The 26,779-nt window shown below is 36.2% G+C and overlaps 1 protein-coding gene across 4 annotated transcripts in view; it reads left to right on the top strand.

The window, feature by feature from the left end:
- Window positions 1-236: 236 nt before the first annotated feature.
- The window catches only part of SLC1A3 (solute carrier family 1 member 3), a 61,944-nt gene continuing 35,401 nt past the window's right edge, over window positions 237-26,779 (top strand). For 3 of the 4 annotated variants that reach the window (XM_058826014.1, XM_058826012.1, XM_058826011.1), the window contains exons 1-2: window positions 237-417; window positions 17,857-17,994. In XM_058826014.1, the coding sequence (XP_058681997.1) occupies window positions 237-417; window positions 17,857-17,994 (319 nt within the window). The remainder of the gene's footprint in view (window positions 418-17,856; window positions 17,995-26,779) is intronic. The other variant, XM_058826013.1, reaches the window with a different exon arrangement.

The raw sequence follows: 26,779 nt of genomic DNA, 5'->3' as shown, positions 1-26,779 counted from the left end.
AGGTTTTGCATCAAAAACTACTTAGATATTAGGAACAATACAAGTTTTATTGAAACATGAAAAATATTTTCTTCTGTGTAAATATATAGCTAATCATTCCCCTAAAATCTTACTGCAATGTTTGATATTTCTTGTCTTGCAGGTTTCTCCAGTACCTCCCAAAGACTCCTCCACTTTTCTGAAGGGATACTGACAGAAGTTAATTATAAAAGAAAGCTTTCAGCTTAATAAGATAAATGACTAAAGGTAACGGAGAAGATCCAAAACCTGGAAGTAGGATGGAACGAATTCAACAAGGAGTCCGGAAACGTACACTTTTGGCAAAAAAAAAAGTGCAGAGCATAACAAAGGACGATGTTAAAAGTTATTTAATGAGGAATGCCTTTGTGCTCTTCACCGTTGTTGCTGTGATTCTTGGTGAGTAATTTGTTCAATAGGAATATTCTGTTCTCCAGTGCATTTGACAATGACGATGTGACTGGGTGATTTGCATTACAAATGAGTTCCAAATTCTTCTGCACTGATAAGAATGTTCTGGTTTGGAGAGTTTTGGCTTTGACAGCTGCATGAAGTTTAAGGAAGAGCCATTAAATAATTCTAGTAATTCCTAAGAAGAATTTTGGTGAGAAACACCAACCAGAACAGCTGTTTTATGAATTCTTCTCTTAAAGAATCAGATACAATAAATGAATTGAATGTTTTTAATTGTATCTTTTCTTACCAAAGCCAGTTGCAGAAAAATGCCCAGGAAGTAACTTTTATTTACCTAAACCATCAAAAAATTAACCCTGTGCAACAATGAACAGAAACTCTCAATGAAATTAAGAGACATTCCTAAGCAAAGGCATATAATAAATACAGACTCAATCTTTTCAGTTTTCACTTGATAAACACAAACCTAAGTTTATTCTCCCTCAGCCACTCACAATCTCACACATGCATCTTTCAGATGCAATTTGGGCAACAATGGCAATGTTATTTATTCAAAGGACTGAAAGATAGCACCTGATTAAATGCCTTTTACGAGTATACTGAGAGGAATCCAGTACATCAAACAGCCTGTAGATCTGGAATGCACCAAAATGTAAATTCAAAATATTGCTACATACTTTGAATTAGCATTAGAAAGAAAATCTGCTGAGAAAAATATACCATTTTTAAAACTAATTTTCCTTTCAATGATTACATGATCACTTATGATTTTTTTTTTTAACTAGCAATTTTCAAAGTGACACCGTATTTCATGAAATAACCACTCTTTACAGGGTGAGCAAGAACTTGATGGCTTTACTGTATGGCTTTCACTTTTCTCATTAGTTTAAAATACAAAATTGTGAATCTGATCATGATGATGATGATGAAAAACCATATGTAAGCACCTAAAGATAATAGTCTACATACTTTGCCTGTGTAGGCCCTGATGTTCTTCATTGTGCTGCTCTGTATAGGTCTGCTTGCTGTGCTTCTACAACTCTTCCAGTAATTGAAATTTTAGGGCTTTACCATTTTTGTTGCTTGTTACCACATCAGCACTGTTATTTCAAATTAATTTCAGGTTTGATCATCTCTTGGTAAAATAAAGAATTTTTGCTGAAGTAATTTCTTAGTAGTAGTTTCTGATATTTATAAACAGTATTTGATAGTAAGGGTTTTTAATTCCTAACTGAAAATTGTATCAGCGTAAAAGCCCCATTAACATCAGGGGGAAAAATATTAGGTGCTTGTTTTATTTACAGTGGTCAGAAAAGGCAGAGCAAGTCAAGCAAGATTTGAAACTCTGTCCAACCACGCAGAACACAATTCTTTGATTGTTACTTTTCTATACAGCATGTGAAAAAAATTAATTTTTGCAATTTTTTCTCTGTTGTCTACATCCAGTAGGGCTCTCACAAATTTTGAGTGTGGAAATGAAATGTAGACTGGACAAGTGGTTTTGCTGTTCCAATTGCTGGTTCCAATTAATTTTAGGTAACTACTGATACTCTGCCCACTACTCCACTACCACCTACAGCAGAGGATCAATAGGCACTGGAACACAAGTTGGAGAACTGATGAAAATGTGCAGCCTAGGATGAACTGGCTGCTTTAATTCTGCTCATGAACCTGTAGATGTAACTAGCATAAGATATGGAAGAAAAAGTCTTCTTGTTTTTATCAAAAATGATCAAAATTTTACTTATATTTGTTATTTGTGGTGTAAATTTGCAGTGCTTATACATGATTAAAACAGTAATTTCATGGTTAACTGATTATAAAAAGGTAATATTTGGGGCTTTTGAGACTTTCTTGCTGTAGAAAATACTCAGAAGTAGGGAACAGATGGCTAAAGGGTTTGGAAGACCCTCAGTAGTTGAACTCCATCTGTCTAGTTTGGCAACGATTAAGTTGTTATCATCACTCGGTTGTCTGGTGATCTGTGGGAAATTAGATGGTGGGCTTGATCCCTCTCTCGGCAGACAGCAGTCAATGTTGCAGAATTAGCCCACCAATTAGCACTACTGGATCTCCCATTGGAGATGTTTAGATGTGAGTCTAGGTGGAAACCAAACTATACTCAGGCCAGGGTTGAATTGTTTACAAGAAATAATGATTAACGCTCTGTAATCTAATAGACAGATGACAGTTCCTAGAGCTGTCAGTCCAGAAGTTTTCATAGAAACCATACTCAGGAAAAGATTGTATTTAGAGAGAGCAACATTTCTTCAGTGACTTTTTTTCTTGCATCTCTTTTATTGAGGGATAGTCATGAAAAAGCCTTTTTAATAGAGCATTTCCTATTTCTTTGCTGAGCAGAATTGATTTTGGTAGAGGTTAAGTGCACAGGATCTTTTCTTCGTTCCAGCACTGTCTTATTTATATATACAGTGGGGATTGCTTGTGGGGACTTGGACTTGTGCTGGAGTGAGAATCTTGCTCTTTGTTATGAAGGGTGGGTAACAACAACTTGCAGTTCTCTCTGTTGTATACAGATATTTTGAAAATAGAGTGAGGTTTTTCTGGTATTCACATGACAAGGAGAAATAGAGACATTTATATAGCTATTCGGTTGTTAATCTGATTCTAAACTGAACTGTAATCTAAATTCATTAGCTCAGACCACACTAAGCCAATTATTCATTAAAAACATAGTGGTGAGAATGTAAGAAGCTATAATTCATGTTGAAAAATACTTGGAACTATTCTCTATTCCCTAAAAAATGCAAGGAATGTCCTTCAGACTAAACCTTCAGCACAGGTAGAGTCTATCTAATACATTGTCATAATCATTGTTAATATTTTTAGTGAAATTTAAACTTTTCTCAAGCCCTTCAAGAAACTTGGAGAAAATCATAGTCAATAAGCAAATTCTGATGACATTTTTCTCATTTTTCTTGTTCACATAAAGATATTATGCATTAGTTTTCTGTAGTCAATCTGGTCAAGATGCAATAGATGAGAAAAATCACGTTAAAATTTGTGAGGCTGACCACTGGTAAACTAGGAATATCATGATGACCAGGAGCACTTTAAGGTACTGCAGGGATCATGGTGGCTCATGAAAAATCTGCAGGAAGTCTCACAAACTTTGAAGCGCTAGCCAATTTACTGGCAAAATCTCAGGCTCTCCCACGCTACTCAGAATCATCATCCTGTCCCCAAAAACTCCTTCCTTTCAGATACGCTTCCTTTATCAGCCTGCCTTCTTTCTCACATCCCATTTTCCAAAAAATGGCACAGGATCCAAGACTCCGACAGGACTTTAAATGCCAAAGAATCTCCTGTGGGTTTTGAACTTGTACTGAAGGAAAGACCGAGACACAGAGCGCTGCTAAACAGAGATCCTCAGAAGCTGTCTGTAGAGAAATGCTGTCTTAATTGAGGAGCTCCGTGAAATAGAGGCAGGTGGTGAAGCAAGTACTATGAAAAGCAGTTTCTGCATGCTTTTTAAGCTCTAATTCTCTATCTAAAATCTTCTTGCCAGAGGTATATGTTGAAGTTGTCTGCTGGGACATTCAAGGGGGAGGGGGACGGATCCACTCCTATTTTCTGACTCCCTGTTTCCCCAAAGGGAAGAAGGAATGCAGGCCTGGCTGTGCCATTGAAGCCAGGCTTCTGTAATTGCCAGCAATCTCACAACATGTGTGAAATATAGACAAACCCATACAAACTGTTGTGCCACAGCATTAACTATGCAGGAGGCTCCAAAAGTTTCCAGTGTGTTTGCCAAAAGAACCGAGTTAAAAGTACAGGAAGAAGACAGGTGAGCTGAAGGCCTTGCCCGTTGCCTCTGAAGAAAAAAACAGAGAGATAAATAAAAGCCTTGAAAGGATCCTTCGTGGCACAGGAGGCAAAAAACCCACAAAGCCCTTACAATATCTGAACAGTGCAAAGGAGCAGATTCTCCTATCTTGGGAAGACTCCCTGTCTGAAAAACAGTTTAAAGACCTACGAGGTACAAATCTGTGATAAGCAGTTAGACTAAACTCGGGATAATGCCCACAGAAATGTCGGCCTTGTGTGTTGAAGCAACACATTTTCTGCAATTGGCAGATCTCTATATCCACTTAAGGATATACTGACATACCCAGAGAAGAGTACTTGACCTCACTATATATTGACATTGAACACTGAGACGATTCCGAAGGCAGCCTTGTTAGAATTTGCATGAGAGCAAAGATCCATCACTGAAGGAGAAATAGCTGTGGGACCTGAATTTAAGGTGAAAAAATATGTTATAACATAAAGAGAGGAATTATAAATACACACACACACACACACACCCACATATATATGCAAGAAAATCAGTTGGCTACAGTTTAAGAGAAATTAATTATTTTTATGCTGAATTCATGGGGTGACTCTCTCAGGGCTCTCCTAAAGAACCTGCCTAGCACAATTGATTTCTCACTGAGTGACAAAACCTTCTTAAGTAATATTCTGAAATTTTTTCTAATTAAAACCTTTCTTTTTTCTTTTAGTTATAAAATAGTTACAATTTGGGAAGGAAAAAAACCCCATAAACAGACAGAAAATCTCAGAGTGACACTTAAAACTGCAAAAGTGGTTATTCTTTTCAAAAGGAAGAAAAAGTATAGAAATGCAAGGAACTTTAACTACTAATAAGAAGCCAGCAGTAAAAGTCAGACTGTGAAATATGAACAGTGCTCTAGTTTAACAGTTACTTGCAAAATAAAATAATGTTGATATATTATCACAATCCACAGTCCTTACCATTCATTCTGGTGTTACTGAAATGAAACAGCAATAATTGTTGAATTGCCATACATAGCACAGAGTAGCAACAATAAACTTGGCTACCTTGTGAATAACAATTAAGCATTCTAGAGAGAGCAGCTGTGCATAAATGCACAGTAAGGATGCAAAATCTGCCAAGTATCAACTCTTTTCTATCCTAACATTCTAAATTTTCAAATCAGTGGACTTGCAAAGTGGTGCTCAAAAATCTGAGTGGTCATTAAATTGTCCAGAGAAACATGCATTCACTCCACTCTTCATACAGATTGAAAAAAAAGCTGTTGAGATTCTCAAAACTCTCTCTAGAAATTAAAAATAAATGTGTTTATATAATACAGCTTCTTACAAATCAAAATTCAAAGCTATCCTAGGCAGAACACATGGCAGTTACTGTGTGGGACGTTTAGGATGTGACTTCTCAGAGATTTTACAAGAAAATTCTCTGAATGCCATTAGAGTACGGCCATCAAGCTATCAGAGGATATTTACAATTGAAACAGTAGTTATCACAAAGATTATCAAGAAAACTTTTGTGTTGATCCTGAAAGGGGACTGAAAAGACATATCAACAAGAAATAAACTAATATTAGGCCTTGCCAACCCTATCTACATTTCAGCAGACAGGGAGTAGTATAATTGCTGTGATGACTGCAAGGCATCACAAAATCATAAGCAAGACGCCACTGATCTGTATGTTGAGTAAATATTTAACATTGTTAGATCCTTACTAGCACTTGTAAGGCTAGAACAAGACGTCATTGGAGATGAAATGCTTTTGAGTTGGCCACAATGGAGGTGTGGCTGAAGATGGTATGTTCAGCTGTCCATGAATTCCTGAAAATTTCATTAATTTAGCTTAAACTTCTGACAAATTTTCTTGAAATAGCTAGGCATCTGAAAGTTTCAGGAGATTATATGATATCATAGAAAAAATGTTTTTCTTTATGCTTATCTTTAATTGCATTCGAAAAAACATACAAATAAATCAAATACTAAGGAGAAATAAAAAAAGAGGCTACATATTCTAGATATTGAAAAGGCTGCTAAAAAACAGTAAGATATAAATATAGGCACTGGGATAATTTCTACTGTACTGTAGCAAAGACCTCTAGATGAGTAGCTGAGACATACTAATTTTTTTCATTTTTCATGCCTTGTTAAAGAAAAACCAGGTGTTTTGCAACCACCAGCTTCATAAAATAATCCATGTAGTCACATTAGTTGTGCATATCCTCTGACAATCCTCACAATTCCTTCTGTTTGCTGTGCATTTTCTCAAGATTTTGTATTTTGTTTAATTTTTGATCCCAACCCAGCAGTCTTATGATAAGTAAATTTACAACAAGGCAGACACTGAGGTGCTACATGGAGTCCAGAGACAGACAATGGAGCTGGGGAAGGGTCTGGAGTACAATCTCTGTGAGGAGCAGCTGAGGGAGATGGGAGGTTTTAGCCTGCAGAAAAGGAGTCTCAGGGGGGACCTTTTCACTATCTACAATTCCCTGAAAGGAGGCTGTAGCCAGGTGGGGATTGGCTTCTTTGCAGAGATAACAAGGGACAGGACAGGAGGAAAAGGTCTGAAGATGTATCAGAGGATGTTCATTTTGGATATTAGGAAAAATTCCATGATTGAAAAGGTTGTTAAACACCAAAAGAGTCTGGCCTGGGAAGCCGGGGAGCCAGCGTCCCTGGAGATACTTCAAAGTTGCATAGATGTGGCATTCAGGACTTGGTTTAGTGGTGGACTTGGCAGTGTTGGGGTAAGGGTTGAGCTTGGTGATCTTAGAGGTCTTTTCCAGCATCAGTTGCTCTATGATTCAATGGGATTTAGCATATATTGTAATATATATTTTTTCCTAGTGTACTAAAAGTTGGTTTAACTGGAGCTTTGGAGCAATAAGGCAATGCAAGCAATGATAAAAAATACTTAGTAAGGAGCTAAGAAATTTCTGCCTCCCATATCGATTTCTCCATCTCTGTTGTTCACAGAATGTTCTATGGTGTCTGTAATGTGTGTTAGAGAACAAGTAGGCTTCTCACCAAGATGTCTTAAATTATTCATGGATTCAAAAAATATATATGGTAGGGAGTAGGGAAGAAAATATGGCAAATAGTAGAAGAACAAATGGAAATTATTTCAGAGGACTTTTAGTAAAAGCTGGATTATTGCATTGTTGTGTCAGCCCATCAGACTTGAAGTTGTATAGACAGTGTTTGCACTTCAAATCAACACAATGAAACCACAGGGTTTGTAACCTTTAAAAATCCATACAAGAGAACCTTATTTTCCTTCTAGGTTTCATGAGACTTTTTAAAATAAAAGAGTAAAATAATGGGTTTGATGAGCTGATCAACAGTGAGAAGGAAAATAAATGCTGTAAAAGAAAGCCACAAGGGTAACAGGAGAATCAGGACAGTAACAAAATGTTACTGCTACTCATATTTCCTGCTTATTCTCCCATGTCCTTTCTTTTAGCATGAATTATATTAATCTTTTGAATTCTTCTTCAATACTCTACATTAAAAAAAAAGAAATATCTTGCTTGAAAAGGCTAAAGCATGTCTATATAATTTCTATTGTAAGGGATAGAAGACCATAAATAGAAATGAGCTTGAGTGTTACAAAGTGTGTGCTTGTTTTTCACCTTTTACTGTAACCTGGTATAACTGAAAATTGATTTATTCAAAGCAAAGTCTATAAAAGATGGGGCTTAAGTTTTAAGCATTATTTACACAGCAACATTATCTGGCAACTCAAACTGGCTCTAGTAAATGCTTTGGTTTTACCATGCACAAGGGCTAAATGAAAGAAAAAGAGCAGAATTGCCTTTGTATTACAGGACCAATAATCAGGGAATTCCCGGGAGTACTAACCAAAGGTAGTTGACAAATAAGTCTACAACATATGTAACATACAACATATGTTAATGTCTTTATTTAAAAAAAAAAAAAAATTGATTTGGGAATCCACATATTAAACAGACATGGATGTGCAATCAAGTTCTTCAATGCCTTAAATGCAGGCAAAGGAAGCTGCTCATGGAATCTAAATCTCAGAGCTGTGTCTTTTTAGTGCATGAGCTAGAGCAAGGAGACTCAACAGGGTAACCACACAAGTCCACGACCTGACCATGTAACTGCTTGAAACTTGCCAGGAGGTGCACAGGCAGTCAAACAAACAAACAAACAAACAAAGAGGTTTGCATTCCTACTCCCACTCCTTTCTGAGTCAGGACCATGCCAGACATTTCACTCAGTGGAGATCTAGAAGCCCGAGAGTCCTCACCTTGGGAGTGGTGTCAGCAACGCTTGAGGAGTGAGGTTATTCTTTTCCTCTCGAAAATATTTTACGTTATTCTTTTCCTCTCAAAAGGCAAGTTGCAGGGGGAGGCAATTCCACCATTCCTTTCAAAGCCGTGTTACAAGGCAGAGGTAAATGTTGGACTTCTAAGGACAGATACATATGCCAAGAGAGCAAAAGGCAGCATTGTGTTTAACCTAATGACTAAAATGTTGTAGGCTAAAAACCTATAACAGGAAGCCCCAGGCTGTGAAGTGATCCTTTGAGCAAGAACAGGGACACAGGGTATCCCAAGTCCAGATGATTCTGAGCATTCAGTGTGACAGTTGTGTTCAGTTGCTAGTCCCTCAGGGTTTAGCCTGGAATTAGGCAAATAGATGTTTATGTCATGGCAGTTCTGAGAAAAACACAAGCAGAAGGGTGAGAACTGAGGAGTCTTCCAAAGCAAATGGAGCAGTGCCCATTAACTTTACAGATTTACAGAACTAAGCTTTGTTTTTATCTGGAGGGACTTAAAAGGTCGCTGTTTGGACTCAGGTACTTACTGTGTAAGTATTATTCCAGGTGCAAGTTTCCCTGTGCCATTTTTGTGACCTTTAAGATAGGAAAATTCTACCATTCTGAATAACACCTAACAGTGAGAAGAGAGGTGTCATTACTATATGGAGGCTATATCTAAAATAATCATTAATGTATCTTTCAGATGAGTTAACTCTCAAGAAGTAAAGCATGATACTTCTTAATCAACTGAAATTAAACACTTCTGGAAATTCATGTGTTGGAAGAGGCTGCTGGCAATTAAAAAAAATAGATGGAAGGTTCTATTCATAAATAGTTTTGCAGTCATACTGAGGATTTTAGGGATGAAGTGGCTCATAATCAAACATCTAGGGAGTGAAAGCATCCTAGCTATCTTTTTAAGAAAATGGTAACATGATTCCATAAATTTCAGCCATGAGCCTTACAGAAAGAATTCACTGAACAAATCAAACATTAAAAAAAAAAAAAAAAAGTGTTATGGTAAAGCTTACTCCTGATTTGGGAAAAATCTTATGTTCTACAAGAGGAAATTCTCCCTCTCAGGCTACCCAGGTTGTTTGCACATCTCAACAAAATGCTGGACAAAAAGAAATCTTTTAACAAAGTCTACCATGTGATATATTCCAAGATCCAAATAACTCTGGCGTGGGCATGTCTCGATTCACCAAAATACTTAAACCTCAGTGTCAAACAAGTCATTTACAGATTGAGACTATTAGCACTAAGCTAAATTAACAGGTGGTTTTTTAGGAATTAAAGCTTGGCCTAGTTCCATAGAGATATGACTGCATAATTTGAATGTCCTGCTGATAATGCTGCTAAACTGCATATCCAGACAGTCCAGCCTGAAATGAACTCTTTGTAGTGTGTGTCTAAGCTGGAATAAAAAAACAAAGGCATCTCTCCACATCCAACTTCAAGATCTCTGTCAAACTACACCAAAAATTCCTCAGAGTAAACCTCTGTTTTCTGTGGATGTTTGCACTAAGTTCTTGTACCTGAGTGGTCTCAGTCTCATTGTCTGCGATTCTTCAGTGCAGCTATACTGTACAAAAGACAAAATAATATGGTTGGGCAGCTGAAACGACAGTAGGGAAAAGTAAAATTCAGTTCTGTTAAGGAATATGTCAGCTTCCAGCCAAGCAAAAAGAGGGAAGAAAGAACTGTAAAGCAGGAAAGGTACCCTATAAACTTTGAGATAGAAGCTTCCTTATCTGTTTAGATCTGTATTTTATGTCAGTAAATATATTCACTTTAGTCATGAATGTGAAGCAGCAAAGTAAAGTCAGGTGTGAAAGGAACAGTTATTGCAGTAACTTTATAAAGCACTGAGTAGTACCATAATTCTAAATAATTCATTATAATTTCATATTTCATATTTCATATTTCATAGTTTCATATATATTGTGAATGTCTGAGTTTTTGTATATGCATAGTAAGATATTATTCTTGTATATTCATAGAATTATTTGTTATTTTTTGCATCTATAGTATTTTTTTACTATAGCTCAGAGACTAATAAAAGTACATAAACTAGGCATAGTTTGTCTTTCAACGAAGTCTCTTGTCTGAGAATGAAATCAGGAATAATGTCCTTATTCCATTCAGAACAGTCTGCTTCAGTGCCAGCAGTGAAAACTCTTCCTCGTTCCAAATCCTCTACTAATGTCTGGCAATGGCTTGTCTTAAAAATAAAATTAAAAAAAAACAAAACAAAAAACACAAACAAACAAACAAAAAAAACCCCAAAAACCAACAAAGAAAAAGGAGAGAAATCAACAATTACAAACAAGAGATAAATACAGAAACAGTTCAATGAAAACAAGCAAAAAAAAATTAAAAAACATTTAATGGCAAACAGAGAAGTTGAAGTTGGATAAAAAGAGAACAATTTTTTGGGCATGTTCTCAAAGGAACAAAATTACCTTCTAATTGGGGAAGACAGGCAAATGAGCCAAACAACTAGAGACAAAAGGGGAAAAGTGTATGAGTCTAACACTAGAGCAGAGAAATTGCAAAGGACAAATTTCAGTGGTTTCTACAAAGTCTTGTTAACAGCACTCAGAATCTATTATATCCTCAGATTTGGTGTCCCGTTCAAGCATCATCTGGTCCAATGGTGCTTTTGCTCTTTATTAGTTGCATCAGTTCTTACAGCTCCAGACTCCCCTTTCCACCTGCACATTTTCTGTCCACAAAATCCAAGGAGGAGATACTGTGACTGCAAGTAAAGGCAACATGCAAGTGCTCAGCTATAGCTACAAAGGTGTTTCAGGAATTCAGGCTCCTCCAGAGCGGGACAGAAGATCAGGCAGAAGGTTTGACTAACTCTGAGCTGGTAATTAAGTGCCCATGTGCCTCTGTTAATCTAGCTCTAAATGCCTGCCATACATGTTTACCATAAAACACCTCTGCAAATTGTAACTGAACACTGGTGTGGGTTTTTTGGGGAAAACAATCTCTCTTACAGGATAAGGCAAACCTTCAGGGTCAGGTTCAGGGGCATGTGCTCCTGAGGCGCTGTGACTGTAGAATGGTCCTTGTCTCCCCAGCACAGCTCCAGTGGCCCCTGAGCAAGGGTAACACACTGACTTCTCTTCCAGTGCAGTGGACAACTCTCTGACATTAAAGTGACTCTTGCTTTGCTATACTCTTGCTTTTCTCTGGACACATCCCTTTTTGCAGATCCCAGATCTTTTCTGGATCCTAGTCATGTCTAGGATATCTAGCTCTCCCACATCATTTCTCCCATGACTCCTCACAGTCAGGAGGCAAAGGGGACGTAGCTTCTTGTGTCCAAATCAACGCATATTCCACTTTAATATAGATTCTAATAGGGTAACTTGGAGCACAGGTCCTTAAGCTCTCTACTATAGTGTCATCATGCAGTTATAACCTGGTATTTATGTAAAATAAAATGGTTGCAAAGGGAACATGCCTTCCTACCTACATAAGGAAAACCAGAAAGCAAGGAAGGGGGATGTAGATTTAATATAAATTAAATTTATGCAGGTGTACCAGGGGGTGAAGATTTAATACAAAGTTATGGAACAAAAATCATGAAAATCAAAGTCGTGCTGAGCAAATTGTGTGATTCTTGTGGCAAGCAAGGAAAGAAATTAAGAAACGGAATTTGCCGGCAACTTTAAGTGTTTCTTATCACTAGAGAAGTATTTTACCTGTTTGTCTCAAGTAAATACAGTTGTGGACTTATCTGAAACTGGCTGTTAGAAGAAAAAGTGTCAGAACAAAGTGGCAAATTAAGCAATAACAAATGACCCAAAGAACAAAAGCAGTCATTCCAGAGCTCTGCAGGAACGTAGGAATGAAATGGCTGTGCAGCTAACAAAAATATACAATGTCCCATTAAACTGGTAGAAGCCTGATTCCCCTCATGGCTCTTGCCCAATTTCTGTTATAGAACAAAATGTTATTTGCTTGCTGGTTACAAGGTTTTCTGGATCTGAACTATTAACAGCTGTTAGTTTAGAATAACATTCTACTCAGCATAAGGTATTTTTTCACAGTTATTTTTGAAGTTTTCTATTTCCTGCTGGAAAATAAAAAGTAATTCTGTACCTCATATATTAAAGGAAAGGATATTGATATGGACCTTATTTAACAGTGTTCTGAGATTTACAGTAAAAAGCAGAAGTGTATATAACTCTCAGTGGTGTGTTCAGATTGGACTGGCAAGCACTGATAAAGACAAAGCAGCTCTTGCACTCTTGATATAACACATAGTAATTTCCTCTTGAAATATGTTTAAGTGATGTTTGGTCAGTTGAGAAGTACAACTTTCATCATTCTGTACCTCTTGCTTGAAAATGCAGCAGACAGCATGGACGTTGTAAACAAATAAAAGTTTGAAATAATTGTATGGTCTTAATTCCTGTGTGATTCTGAAATTAGATAGAGACCAGAAGCTCATAAGAATTCATTTCAATAACTTAGACTTAAAATAACGAGTTATTCAAAGTAATGAAAAAAGAAATCTTCTTTTTTATTATTAGAAATCTAATGATTTATATATATACATTTCTTCTAAGTGGGCCAGGATAGACTTGAGCTTCCCTAAAATTCTTGAATGAATGTTTAGATGTGGGTAAAGCCCCATCTCCCATCTTCTAAGAGTTATGGTTTAGGATTTTTAAAGTAGATGTGTTGTTTTAAACATACGTGTAGGTGTGCCACCCGTTTCATATATGCAACACAAGGAGTTATGTGAAACAGCTGTCCACTACTGTGAGACCAAGGCATTTTTGTAACACAATTAAGAACTTCATTTTCTCCAATGAAGATTTTGAGACTCATTTTCAAATCCAATTAAGGAAATAGTGTGATTTTTTTTTTTATTTTTTCAAAACCAGCCATCTCCAGAACATACCTGTTCTGAAAAAAAAATTGTATTAAAAAGTATTTTTGTCTTGCTACTTTAGACCATGATTTTATTACTTACTTCATCACACTTTGATGTTAATCTATTTAAGGCATTTTATATCAAAGGTTTTGTGGTTTTTTTGGCCATACAAGTATATTCATAATTTTTAACGTCTGACATGAAGACTTTATTGTTTCCTTTCTGGTACTCAACATCTAGAAGTGAAGACTGTAGGCCATTCATCAATATATCCCTATTTTTTGAATAAAGAATTCCAAATCATAACTACCATTTTGCCATTTCCATTCTATTATTCTAACTGCCAGAATTATTTTCATCTTCTGCTCCATGCAAGTTTTAAGTTCTCTCTTCACTGTATTCATATATATTGAATTTAATTTTGAACATCTACATTGGTATAAAATCAATGCAATAAAATGTTTTAGCTTGTTAGATTGTTCTTGTTATCATCAGGATTATATACAAATAAGTTTTTCCATAAGTTTAACTGTATCACTGACAAGAACACCTCAAAAATCCTTTTATAACTAAGCTGATTTGCTTTTTCATTATGAACTGTACAAATTATTTAACAGTATGGTTCTGTTATACACTAAACACATGTGTAGAATTGTTAACTTAAACAGGCACTACTGATTTTTGTGCAGAAAAAGCCCAAATTCTGTTGATAAATCTCCTCTTTACTTCAGTGCAGAAATGGTACACTGTTAACCATTTGAGAAGTCAGGCTCTGATAGTGTTGATTAGTTGATCTTTTCTGTTACAAAGGGTACACAGAAACCTGCACAACAGGTTGTGGTAGTTTGTTTCACACAAGGCTTTGTCTCATTACAATTTTCAGAATTAACCTGAAACTTGAAACTTTTACTGAGAAAGGCCAGTTCCATATGTAATCTTCCCAGTCTTGGTCGTGAAGTGTACTAAGCACTAAAGCTCCTGCCACATATGAAGTGGTGGGTGGTTGCTGGAATACTGCACACCTTCCAAAGTTTTAGTACCTCCTTCCATGTCTTGGTTCAGGACTCTATTTTGATGCTTTGTGCCTACTTTTACATCATCATTGTATACAGCTATCTCACTATTTCAAGCCCTTTGAATGTTGGTTCTAAGCAGCTAAATCAGAGAAGACAAAGCTAGCTTGCCAAATTTGAGTTTTCTATTTCAAGAATTTAGTTAATTAAATTTTGTCAGATGGGATATTATACCCACTACCTAGTTATTCAGACTCGGAACAGAAAATAAAGTTCAATCTTAATTTTTTCTAAAAATCAAGGAGGACTGGTAAAATCACACTTGCCTGCATTCATTATCAAACACTACAATGAGGAAATAATTTGTCTAAATTTCTGCTTGTTCTGTGTGAACACAACCTATTTTCAGAAATATCTGTGAAACAACTACTTCTGAATCTATATTTCATCAGCCAAATTGAGTCAGAGAAAGGTTCTCATGTCTTGGGCATGACTGCATACAGATCAATAGCAGTGCTAAGACTAGGGCTGAAGAATAAGTAGCTCTTGTGTGTTGACCCATTTCAACATAATACACTACCAGGGCACATTTTTTTTCACATTGCAGGAATTCTTTCTGTAAACTGCCGTGCTGGGAAACCCTGTAATTATGCACAGAGCATGTTAGGACAAAAAAAAAAAATAATAATTTTTGGCTCACCAGGTTTACTTGGAACTTCAGAAACTCACACTCACTACCAATAATATTCATTCAAACAGCCATATTAGGTCACTTTGTACAGCCTGGATGGTAGTGGAACAGATAATCAAGCCCTTATAGCATAGCATAAGGACTAGTTCTTATAGCAGCCTCAGAAACCCTTACCAACCTCAGTGAGGCTTTGTACTAGTGCAGGGATTAATTCATGTGGAACTAATTGCAGAACTGTGGCCTAAGTAAGAAACAGGTCTAGCTCTATTTGCTTGTTACCCAGTTGTCAAAATGTAGTGCTCATTAAGTGCAGAAACAAAAGGTCCAGATGGATTCTTTATATCTGAGAAATGTGTTTCTCATGTTAAAAGAAAATAATGAGTAAAGCAGCAGCAGAATTTAAAACCTTGTTGAAAAGAAGAGAAACTTAGGCAGGTCCTATAAACAAGAATAATTCAGAGGCCCTTCTTCTGTGCATTTTATGATGTAATTTTACCCAAAAAAAGAACAATTTATGCAAAACGCATTTTAGCTACCTGAGCTACCTTAGCTACAGAATATGAATGAAACTAAACCAAACTAAGCCTTCTGGTCCTGCCACCTCTCTTCCATAACACAAACTCCATGCTTGGTGTCGTTTGCACTCTAATTACTTTTCTCTCCATCCTGTAACACTATTCCCTAGAACACCATTCTATTTTCTGCTCTACACAAGACATTTCTGGATTCCTCTAGCTTAACCAACCTGCTGAAGTCCCTAAACCATGATCAAAGAGAGGTCACTAAATTGAGAGTTACAGATGTTTCCTTTCACCAGCGTATGTCAACTATTTGGTGTAGGAAGCATGACAGCATATTTTAGCTAGCAAAATTTGACATGAAGATATTATCTGCTCTATGGGAGTACCAATCAAAAATCTGTCTTTAAATAAAAGCAAAACCACAAAGTGACTAAGAATCAGGACTAGCAGTTGTCAAAATTGTTCAATGTTATATTTTAAGTATGTACTCAAGTTCTAATATGATCTAGAAAGGAGCCAGAATGCTCTGCTGCCTAACATCACCGAGGACCAGTTTCATAAAATATTTTATGAAACCTGAATCTGCCTATCTTTCAAAAAGAGCAATCCCACCCTTCTCTAAGGCATCTATCTATCTATTTATCACTGAAGGCACAAATGCCTGTGTAGCCATACAAAATAATTTCATCAGGAAATTTACCTGCTTGAAAATCAACACAGTAAAAAAATTATTTTACTGCAAACCCACTGTGGTTTGCAGTAAGATCAATCCCCTGATCCAGCTTTCTACACACAGTTAACCCAAATGCTGGTACTAGACAGTGGTGAAGAACATGGAATGGAAAGGAGAGATAGCAGAGTTTCACCATCTGTATGGTTAATGTGTTCCAGATAAAGCCATCTGTTATTTAGCTGGGTATAGAAGTCCTACATCAGATAGGCACCAAGCCATTTAACAATTGCAAATTGCAACTGGTTATGTCAGCTAACCAAATAACTAAATAAATATGCAAACAAAGCAGTTGGTAGCAAATAAAGGACAAAATCCTCAAAGTTGTAGCTGGGAAGTTTGGGTTGTCACACTTGAGCCTATCTATGGCTTCCATTTGTAAATGTATCTCAAGGATCATTTATCCGTTCCCAGCAAGATCAATGGATCCAGTCATTCCCTTGCTCCTGTCCCTCAGGCATTGTAACCCACCACTTTATCACCCAGTAAGGCCTTTCAGCCCTGATTATCTGCTTTTTTGCTAGAGTCAGTATTCCTGAAGGTAGGCATGTGTAAAGATGCTTACCTCCTGCTTCTTTTTGACTGTGAAAAGACTAAACCACAAGGGGATTCTCGAAAACTTCTGTCCTGGTTATCTCCTTCAATCTGAAGCAAATATGCAGGATCAGGCCCCACAGAGTAAACAGGCATGGACAAAATTTCTGAAGACTGGTAGTTAGTATGTATGTGCATTGCATATATGACTACACTCAAAATCCCAGAATTCAAGACACTTGGCTACAGTAGCAAGGATTGTTTCCTTTTCATTAGCACTCAAGATGATTTTGACAGTCATCCAGATTTTTAAAAAATAGCAGCACAAAAATCCTTCTGAATAACTGTCCTGATTCTGGCCAGGAGAGGGTTAATTTTTGCAGTAGCCAGGAGGCAGCCTGGCCAGGACCCAGATGTTATTCTATACCACCTGATGTCATTTTTTGGGGTCAGGGGAAGGGGTCCCTTCTCGTTCTTGGAGTGTGTTAGGGATTTCTGCATGGTGAGCACTTGTGAGTGAATCGTTCACCTCTTGCGCACTTCGTTATTAAAATTATTACTGTTCTTTTTCCTATTTCATTGCTGTCTTCAGTAAATTGTTTTTGTCTCAATGCATGATGTCCACATTTTGTGCCTCCAGTTCTCTCTATCCCTCCACAGGGGGAGGGAGCAGGGGAGCAGGGGACTGAGTAAGCAAGATGTGGTTTGCAGTGTTTCCCTGGGAACACTAAATTGGGAACACCATTCCTAAACCATGAAAATAACATTTCCAGGAGGGCTACTCTTAGTAGTAGACAATACTGGAGAATGTAAATCAGTGTAGGGAAAACTGCAGGTTACAATGAGATATGTCCAGTAAGTGCTTTGTAGATGTCCATGTTTAGATGTTTACTTCTTTAAAAGACTGAATAATGATTTCTCTTCCCTTCAGGTGTAATCCTGGGGTTTTCTCTTCGATCATACAAGATGAGCTACCGGGAAGTGAAGTACTTTTCGTTTCCAGGAGAACTACTCATGAGAATGCTGCAGATGTTGGTCCTGCCACTAATTGTATCCAGTTTAGTCACAGGTAAACAAAAACAAAACAAAACACCCCCCCACACCCTCTTTTAAATAATTTTATAAATATGCACACCCCAAAATCTGAAAAGTGAACATTCTATGTCCTAGAAATGTTATATACTGCAGAAAGACAGCATTGCTGTTGCTGCTTTAGAGACAATGGAAGATGTTTGAATTAACATATTAACATACAGAGAAACTGGAAGATGCTTTTCCAAAGTCATAGACAGACTAACAGTACAAGCTACTACATGTAGCTGCTAGGAAGCTGACTCTGTACTCCCCTCTCTTCTTTTACTTTCTGAACAGATATTTCCTCCACAGTGTCCTATTGTTATCAAAGATAACATATCTCAAAAACACAGTGCCAAAAACCAAGAAAGTTGAAACTGTTGATTGTGGACAATAACACACGCCTGTAACCACAGATATGCAAAACATCTGTCTGCCTCTTAATCTTCCAGCAATAGATAAGAAAAATTGAATCTTGTAATAAAATTGTTTGGGTTGGAAGGCACCTTAAAAATCTGGTTCCAACCCTCCTGCCATGGGCAGGGACCCTTTCCACTAGAGCAGAGCCCCATCCAACCTGTTTTCAACACTACCAGGGATGGGTGATCCACATATTCTCTGGGCAACCTGTGCCAGTGCCCCATCAAATTTACAGTAAAGATTTTATTCCTGATATCTAATCTGAGACTACCTTCTTTTAGTTTAAGACATCTCTTCTTCTATCACTACATGCCCTCTTATAGACCCTTCAGGTACTGGAAGGCGTTCCAAGGTCTCTCTGGAACCCTCTCTTCTCCAGTCTGATCAGCCCCAATGCTCTCAGCCTGTCCTCATGAGAGAGGTTCTTCAGCCCTCTGATCCTTTTCATGCCTTCCTCTGGACCCACTCCAATGTGTCCATGTCCATAGGCGATAGATGGGATAGAATGGAAAGTTTGTAAGAAACTTAAATCCGTCTGTTCTGTTTTGTTGTCTTCTGGTCAGCAGCTCTAATAAGCTTTGAATGCTTTTTACCAAGTTGTTTCTCTAACAAGTGATATAATATTTAATTTCCTTTGATGATGTATGCCTTGGCATTCCGCCCAAGTTTCATGGAAGACCTCCTAGATTTGTTGTGAATGTTTAGGATGTACCTGTGATATATTTAGTCAATCAATTATCTGAAGAAAATAAGGTATGGATTCTAGTCAATCAACAAATCAGTTTGGAGAACTTAATTAAAATCACCCACTGTGCAGTCCTAGGATCTAAAACACAAATACACTACCTTGCTTGACAGAGGATCCAGAGACTATAAGTTGTTTTCTATTTAATTTATTGTCAAATATGTTAATACTAAGATCTCTTTAAAATGCAAATGGACAGACTTACATCTTCACAGAAACTAAAGATAGAGTGTACAAGTATAAGCTGTTAATGCAACAGCAGAAAACTAGGGTATTCACAATTACAAAATTGTTTGCCTTCTCATATTTCAAGTAAAAACGTGAAGCTTGTTTCTGTGCACACACATTATATATATATGTATATGTACTGAAAATTAAATGAATACTGAAACTAGAGAGTATAAGTTTTGTAGGAAAAATAATGGTAGGTTTTATTCCCAGACACTGTATAATTCTGTTATATGCTCTATCTTCTCCCATCTTCTTGTCCCTATCACCTGCAGAACTCCCTGGCTTGGCAGGACACTGACAGAAGAACCATTAAAAGTAGAAAAGGAGAGATATTTACCCTTTTTCAGTGTCAACTGGCACTGCTGCTCAGTTTTTCAGGATGAATTATTTTAGGAGAATTTATCTGATCAATTCTCAATTCTTTTTAACTCTGCTATCATACTGGTTCTCTCAGAGAGCTCAAGGTAAATCAGGAAACTAGGTAGATCATCCTTTACAAGGATTTGAAGGATTTTCAGTAATCTAAGTAGAAAAACTTCACTCAGGTAAAGATCAGCAAATCCATCTTAGAGAGTCATAAGCATCACAAGGAGCTGGACTTCTGATAAAATGAGCTCATTTGCTGTGTCACTAGGTCTCAGTAGAGATTTTGTGAAATATCAGAAAAATGAGTTTCCAAGTAATTCTATTCTTAAAAGAATCTTCATTCTCCAGATTCGAACAATACCCTTCTTTTGGATGTTTTTCTTTCCCTGTAAAGCCCTTTATCCTCTATTTCATAACAATCATTTCCTTTATTATAGAAAAGCATTTGGCAAAGAGAAATCTTCTCTATTGGTAAGATTTGTCCTATTACCACACAAGAGCCTTGTAATATTAAGTGGATTAGACTTAGAGTTCCCTTTGAAGTAGACAGTAATTTTCAAGGTGAATAACAACATTTTAAACTTCCTTAGTTGGGTAGGGAGCAATCAGAGAAAACTATGCAATTCACAAATGGCAGATTTGATTTCTTTTTAAGAATCATTCAGTACAGCAGGACTATGCCCTTTTTCACAAGAATAAAACTCTTTTCTAAATTATTCTAAGCATTGTGTGAAACACCTGTTTTCTACACTGAACGCTACTTCATTTAGCATACAATTTTTTTGTAAAAAGGATGTTTTTACATATTTGCTGCAGAACTCTCATACACAAATGAACATGCAGGCATTAGTGAATATCAAAAAAATATTTAAATATAACCTTTGGAGTTTTACTACTGTGTGATTTTATGTATGCTTGAACTCCTTTTTTACATGTTATAGAATAATTTGTTCGTTAAAAGTCTTACACTTCTCAAGTGTTAGTTAAGACCACTCAGCATATTGAAGGTAAATCTCTTATTTCCTGTATTTTTTTTTGGCAAACAGGAAAGTGAATGCCTCTTAACTAATCTCAAAGTGACTCCTCCAGGTCCTCATGATGATAACATATTTCTTCCAATTGTCAATTATTTGAATAAAAATTCTGCTGTTTGCAGGAGTGACAGTGTCTCCTAGACATGATATTCTGGGTTTCCTTTTGTATTCATGCAAGTGTGATGGATGTAAATGTGGCAACACCATAAACTATGGTCTCTGTGGTACTAGAAATAGGCTGGGGATGGTTACATTCCCTTGCAGACTTTGTGAACCTCAAAGAAATCAGAACAATAAAAGCCAACTAATAGTTATTGCACTGGTATATTAATAAAAGATAATTTGACAAACTGAAGACTTTTGCTTTTCAGGTAAACAGTTCTGATGGCTATTCATAGACCTCAGGAAAATAAACTGTGCAAGATAAAGTCAATCCAGTCACATTTCTTTACCCCTGGTTTCTATATTTCATGAAAGAAGCAGTGCAGGACTACATTCAGGGATTTTTAGTCACATATGCTTTATGACTTACCACCACGTCAAGCAGGTGTGGAGCTTTCTCCATGAGATTCTATCTTCTGGCGTGTGCTTTACCAGGCAGGTGCTAACATCTGCTTGGGAGAAAATGGAGGTTATTTCCATACCATTCACCACCTTTTCATGTTTATAGGAAAACATGACTATGTACATGTCTATATTATTTGTTTTTGTGGTCTAGACACAAATTCAGCTGCATACTCCATATTGGGCTTTATTGTCTACAGTCTTTAAAATAAGAGAGCTCCTAAGTCAGCATTCCCAACTGGGATCTCATATAAAGTCAAAGGCAAAATTAAAACATGGTATATGAGAGGAAATATAAATAACCAAGTAAATATATTCCCATTTGGGTTGTATTATGGCCAAGTCTTTAATATGAATTTAAATATGAATTCCTATACAAACTGAGGGCTGACAATTTTGTTCTGTTTCTGTTTTGAATTTGCAGAAGTTTTAAGAGAAAAAATATTTTATGCTTTCTCATTTCATTACAGATTGAAGTATCTGACATAAAAATTGCTTGACACAATTATTTTAAAATATACATTGTCCCTAGAAAGTATATAAAATAAACATATATGCATATGAAAACAATTCAGCTTATCATGAAATAGCCAAAGCCAGAGAAAATTGCACCAGCAATAAGAACACTAACTTTTCTGAGCTGTTACAGCAAGATGATAATGAAATTGAAAGTCCAGTCCTTAAAACTGGCCCACAGGTTTTTCTTCATGTTTCATTTATTTACTGAATATAATGTTGTCAGAATAAGGTATCTTTTCTTAGAAAAAAACAATTATTTCCTGAAATCCCTTCCATGAAAATTATTCACAACCAGTCTTTACAAAGAGCATAGTTTTAACATAACATTAGAGAGAAATATTAAAGCTAGAGAAATTTTGTAAGGGTTATTTGCAAATATTTTGCACAGTTCTAGTCATAGTTCAGTTTAATAGACTGTTTGCTTCTCTCTCCATGAAGTTTTGAGAGCTTGGAATTTACTTTTACAGGGACTACTTTTAAATGGAAGTAAATTCTGTGCAGTTCTTTCAAATATCTTTGTCTGGTAAGTCATAGCAAAGCTTAAAAAGCCCATTCAAGATCTGGCACTAATTTTTGCTGCACATTGCAGAAACAGTAAGTGTACAGTTTATTTACTAACATACATCAAGAGGGGAAAGGAGAATGGGAGTATAGAAACAGTAAAAGTGAAGTCTGCTGGCTCACCGAAGATTATGCGGCAATTATAGATTCAAGCAAAGACCCCATTTGTGAGTACCAGTCCAACACACTGTGCACTAGATAGTACTGATTGTCTGAACTGTTAATGGAAATAACATTAATAGGGTGCAAATGAATCTTAACCACTTACCAGGATTTTGTGTGCAAGGTCTGTACAAACCAACCATAAATCTGCCAAAAAGAAGGCAGTGTGGAAAAACAGTTTAAAAGAATGAGTTTGGAAAATTTACTTCAAAGAAGAAGAGCATATGCAGTTTGTATAATATCTTGGTTTATATTCACCCCCCTTTCTAATTCAAATAATGATGTAACTACTGTTAGTGGATTCTGGAAGACTCAGAAACTTCCCTGCCTCTGTAGGGTTTCAATGATAGTCAACTGCACCAAGTACTGCAGGAGACAGGAGTGATTTTGTTTGGGGCAGACTCAGTCATAAGGTTTTTGTCCTGAAACTTTGAAAATGTTCATAGTAGTTACTGCTACAAAAACTACAGAAAGTGTTGAAAAAGAGCAGAAAGCTGGAATTACTATGCATGACATCTTCTTAAGTAACCTCAGAGGTGCATATGATGCATTTGAGTTCAGCTATCAAAGGAATGTAATGAATGGTGCCTGTTAAAAAAATTACTTAAGCAATAAAACAAAGCACTCTCTGAGTTCCCAACTGAGAGAAAAGTTGTAGATGCAGTTACTTAAAATTGCCTCCAATGAACAAGGGTAACGTTCAAACAACTGAACTTGACCTAGTCTCCAGGTCAGCCCCTTACCTAAGTCAGGAAAAATGCATCTGGACACAAGCATATTCTACCACAGAAAAGCCAGTTTTTTCCCAATGCTACTTGTGGATATAAAATGTAGAAAATCAGTGCTGTGACATGTTGTATAACCTTAGGCAAATCATGTTTCCTTTCTTCATCTCTGCTTTCTTTCTCCCTTAATATGTAGCGCTGGTGAAGTGGTGTTCAGGATTTTTATACCTACTAGGCTAAAAAAATAACTACATATGATGGAAATTTTAGTGAAGACATGTAGGTTAAGTTGTCATAGCTCAGCAGATCCATATATTTTAGTTATAATGATGTACTTAAATTAAGTTGCATGACAGGGGACTGTGATACAATGGCTCAGCCTCCCACATCTAGACTGCAGATGTACACTGACTTCTGTAAAGACGTAATTCTAGAAAATATTCTAATGTTATTGAACTTAAAAAATTAGACTTTATATTTGCCTTTTTAACATTGGAATGAGACAGTAAATGATCCTTGAAGAGTAACTAGATGCAAATGTTATCAATCACATAAAATCCCTTTCCTTTATTAATCTTCTTTTTATTTTTTTTGAAATAGCAATGTCCTTTATTATCATAAGAAATTAATAGCAGTAAAAATAAAGGGCCAGAATTTAGAATTGCTCATCTTAACCTTTCACATCAGAGCACACAATAAGGAGGTCTCATAAAGAAACCTGTTCATCATCTCTTGTGTGAAAGCAACATCATGTGTCTAGGTTTGTTGAAGCAGGATCTATGCTGCTTGAAACCTCTAAGTAGTTTCTGTGTTCTCCTGTCTCCTGGCTGACAAGTGTGCTGTGGAAAAAAGCCTGTCACCTACTACAAGGCCCCAGGTGCTGTCTCATATCAGCTACAGTATTTATGGTAATTTCAACAGATGGAAAGTCTCTCATTCAGGCAGACCAGACCTGTGGAGCCAATTACTGCTCTCCCCGGGAAAAAAAAAGAGGAGACCTAGCAGTGATTCCTTTTAATTCATTCTGGCAGAGCAGACACCTAAACAGTGCTTGTGAAACATCTTAGTACTCATAGTTAAGCTGTAAGGTAAAAACATTAATAAAAATCAGTCTTACACTTTTGTGCTTAAGAAAAGTTTAAGAAATACAGCACTCCTGATTCAGTTTATATAGTTCATACACAAAAACCGAGAAGCAGTTAAGCAGTGTTTGGTCAGTTTAGCTGGTAACCAGAGCAATGAATCCATTTTCTAAATTCCAAAGTTTGGTACATTTTCTGATTTTCCAAGAATTCTAAATTTTGTGAGATCTAAAGAAAGAATTTTAGAAGTCAGAATAATAAATACCTAACAAAGCAATAAAAGGTTTTACATTCATCTAAGTGATTCCATTTATAGGAAAAAGAATTAACAAATTGTTTCTGAGCAAAGCACTTCTAGGATTGTCAGTGAATTTGAGCTGCCTATGTTTTTGTATTGGGATCTCTCCACAGAGGAATTCTGTAAAGCCTGCTATGAGTAACAAATTCATGGACATTCTGGGGGCTTGCTATTTTTTCATTTATCGATTTCTTTTAATGTATGAAATATTATTTAAAAAGTAACTTACCTTCTTTCTAGGCAATTCTTCCCTCTTTCTCTGCCACCCAAAGCTTTATAAGCATGTCAATGTTGTAAAAGCTGAATTACATAGCAGCTTTAATTTTATGCACTTGTACATTTCATGCACACATGAGTTGATGCATTCATGTAGGTATTTGCATATGCAATTTACATAACTGGATGACAGAGTTATTGAATTTGAACATTCACACACTTAAAGGAAATAAAGGAAAACTCATGCTTTGTTTTGTGTGTGTCCAAAATACGGACTGTCTTAAAGCGTGGGCATATAAATTGCTAAATTAGTAGAGATCCAGTCATCCTGTAAACAGAATATCCTGTCAGGTTAAAAAACCAACTGAAGAAAAATTACAAATATTGATCCGTATTCAGAAATGGTTTATCTCAGACTAACATCTTTCTGGTAGATTCAGGTCAACAGCAGCTAAAAATATACATATATTAATCTATAACTGTTAAAGACCGGCTGTATTTCTGTACAAAACAAATATCTATCAAGTCTGGCATATAGTCTTTTAGTAATCATTATTTATATAGGCACTCAAAGGTGAAAAAATGTGAACTTTCTTATACTGTTACACTCCACAGTTTTAAGGCAATGTGGGCAATATATGTTTCATAATTACGTAATGTAAACCTTAAATATTTTGGAAAAATATTTTTAAAGTGAAAAAACTGAGTTTAACTATCAGGAAGCTACATTTATTAAAATAAGAAGGAAAATAGGTAGCTTAGAAAGTATTTAGCACCTAGAAACATGAACTTCCATGTAAAAACACAAAAGAAATGATGTTCAGATTCTGAGTGTGCTGGCAATCAATTAGGAAATACACTATACCCAGCATTTTTCAGGGCATGGAAATTAGAAAATCATGACAAAATGTCATAAGTATTTGTACAGTAAATATACCTTTAGGTGGAGCATCTTCCTCCAAAACTGCTATGCATCCTAATCTATGCAAATACTAAAAGCAAGTACTTCAGAAAGATTCATAAAATTAGAACTCTTTATTTCTGAGCTATTTCTGAAAAAATTTGCCAATATGGAATACACAGAAATCTATCTTCACAAGAGCCTAAGAGTACAATTCTAAGTGAATTCTTAGTCAGATTTGACTAAGAATTAAAATGCAATAACAGCAGAGATTAAATTCCTGCGTACAATAACAAGTCTGTATAAGATAAAATTTGATTATACCATAAGAGAGAAAACCTAAGCAGGACATAAGGCATCCAAAAGCAGAAAGTACAAAGCAGTGTGGTTTTTGAAGGCTGAAGTCGTTCAGCAGAAACAGCAGGGGTGTTCAAGAACAAAGTTTACAGTAACCAAAGATAGTCAAACTTAAAAGCCCCTCTAAAATAATTTAGTTTTGCTAGTGGTCCTTAATTGAAGACTGATTTAAACTTTATTGCAAAATATAACTTTAGTTGCTACCCAGAGTATTGAATAACAGGTTGTTATACTTCCATTCAGTTTGCATTCTGCATGAGATTCCGGCTGAATTAACAACAGGGAGCAACTTCCCACGCACAAAGACTTAGTTTTGCTTTTATATCTTAGTTTAAATGCATAACATCAATACTTCAGTTGCTGACAAAGCAAAAAGCAAAAACTATTTGAAAGAACACAGAAGAATTAAAGCATCTTGCCTGAGCACTGGTGGACCATTATAAAAATCAGACTGTCTCTTTCTTACCATTTCAGTCAAGGGCAAAAGGACTGAAAATTTATTAGGGAAAACTCAAAACACTTTCTTGAGTTTAATGCAAACGTGTTGATGACAGAAAAACAGCAGACTGGAAACTTAAAAAATATTATAAAAAACAAAA

This window comes from Poecile atricapillus, chromosome Z, assembly GCF_030490865.1.
Source record: "Poecile atricapillus isolate bPoeAtr1 chromosome Z, bPoeAtr1.hap1, whole genome shotgun sequence".
Classification (NCBI taxonomy): domain Eukaryota; kingdom Metazoa; phylum Chordata; class Aves; order Passeriformes; family Paridae; genus Poecile; species Poecile atricapillus.
Note: the sequence above shows the minus strand (reverse complement) of the source record. Positions and strands in the feature narration are given on the sequence as shown.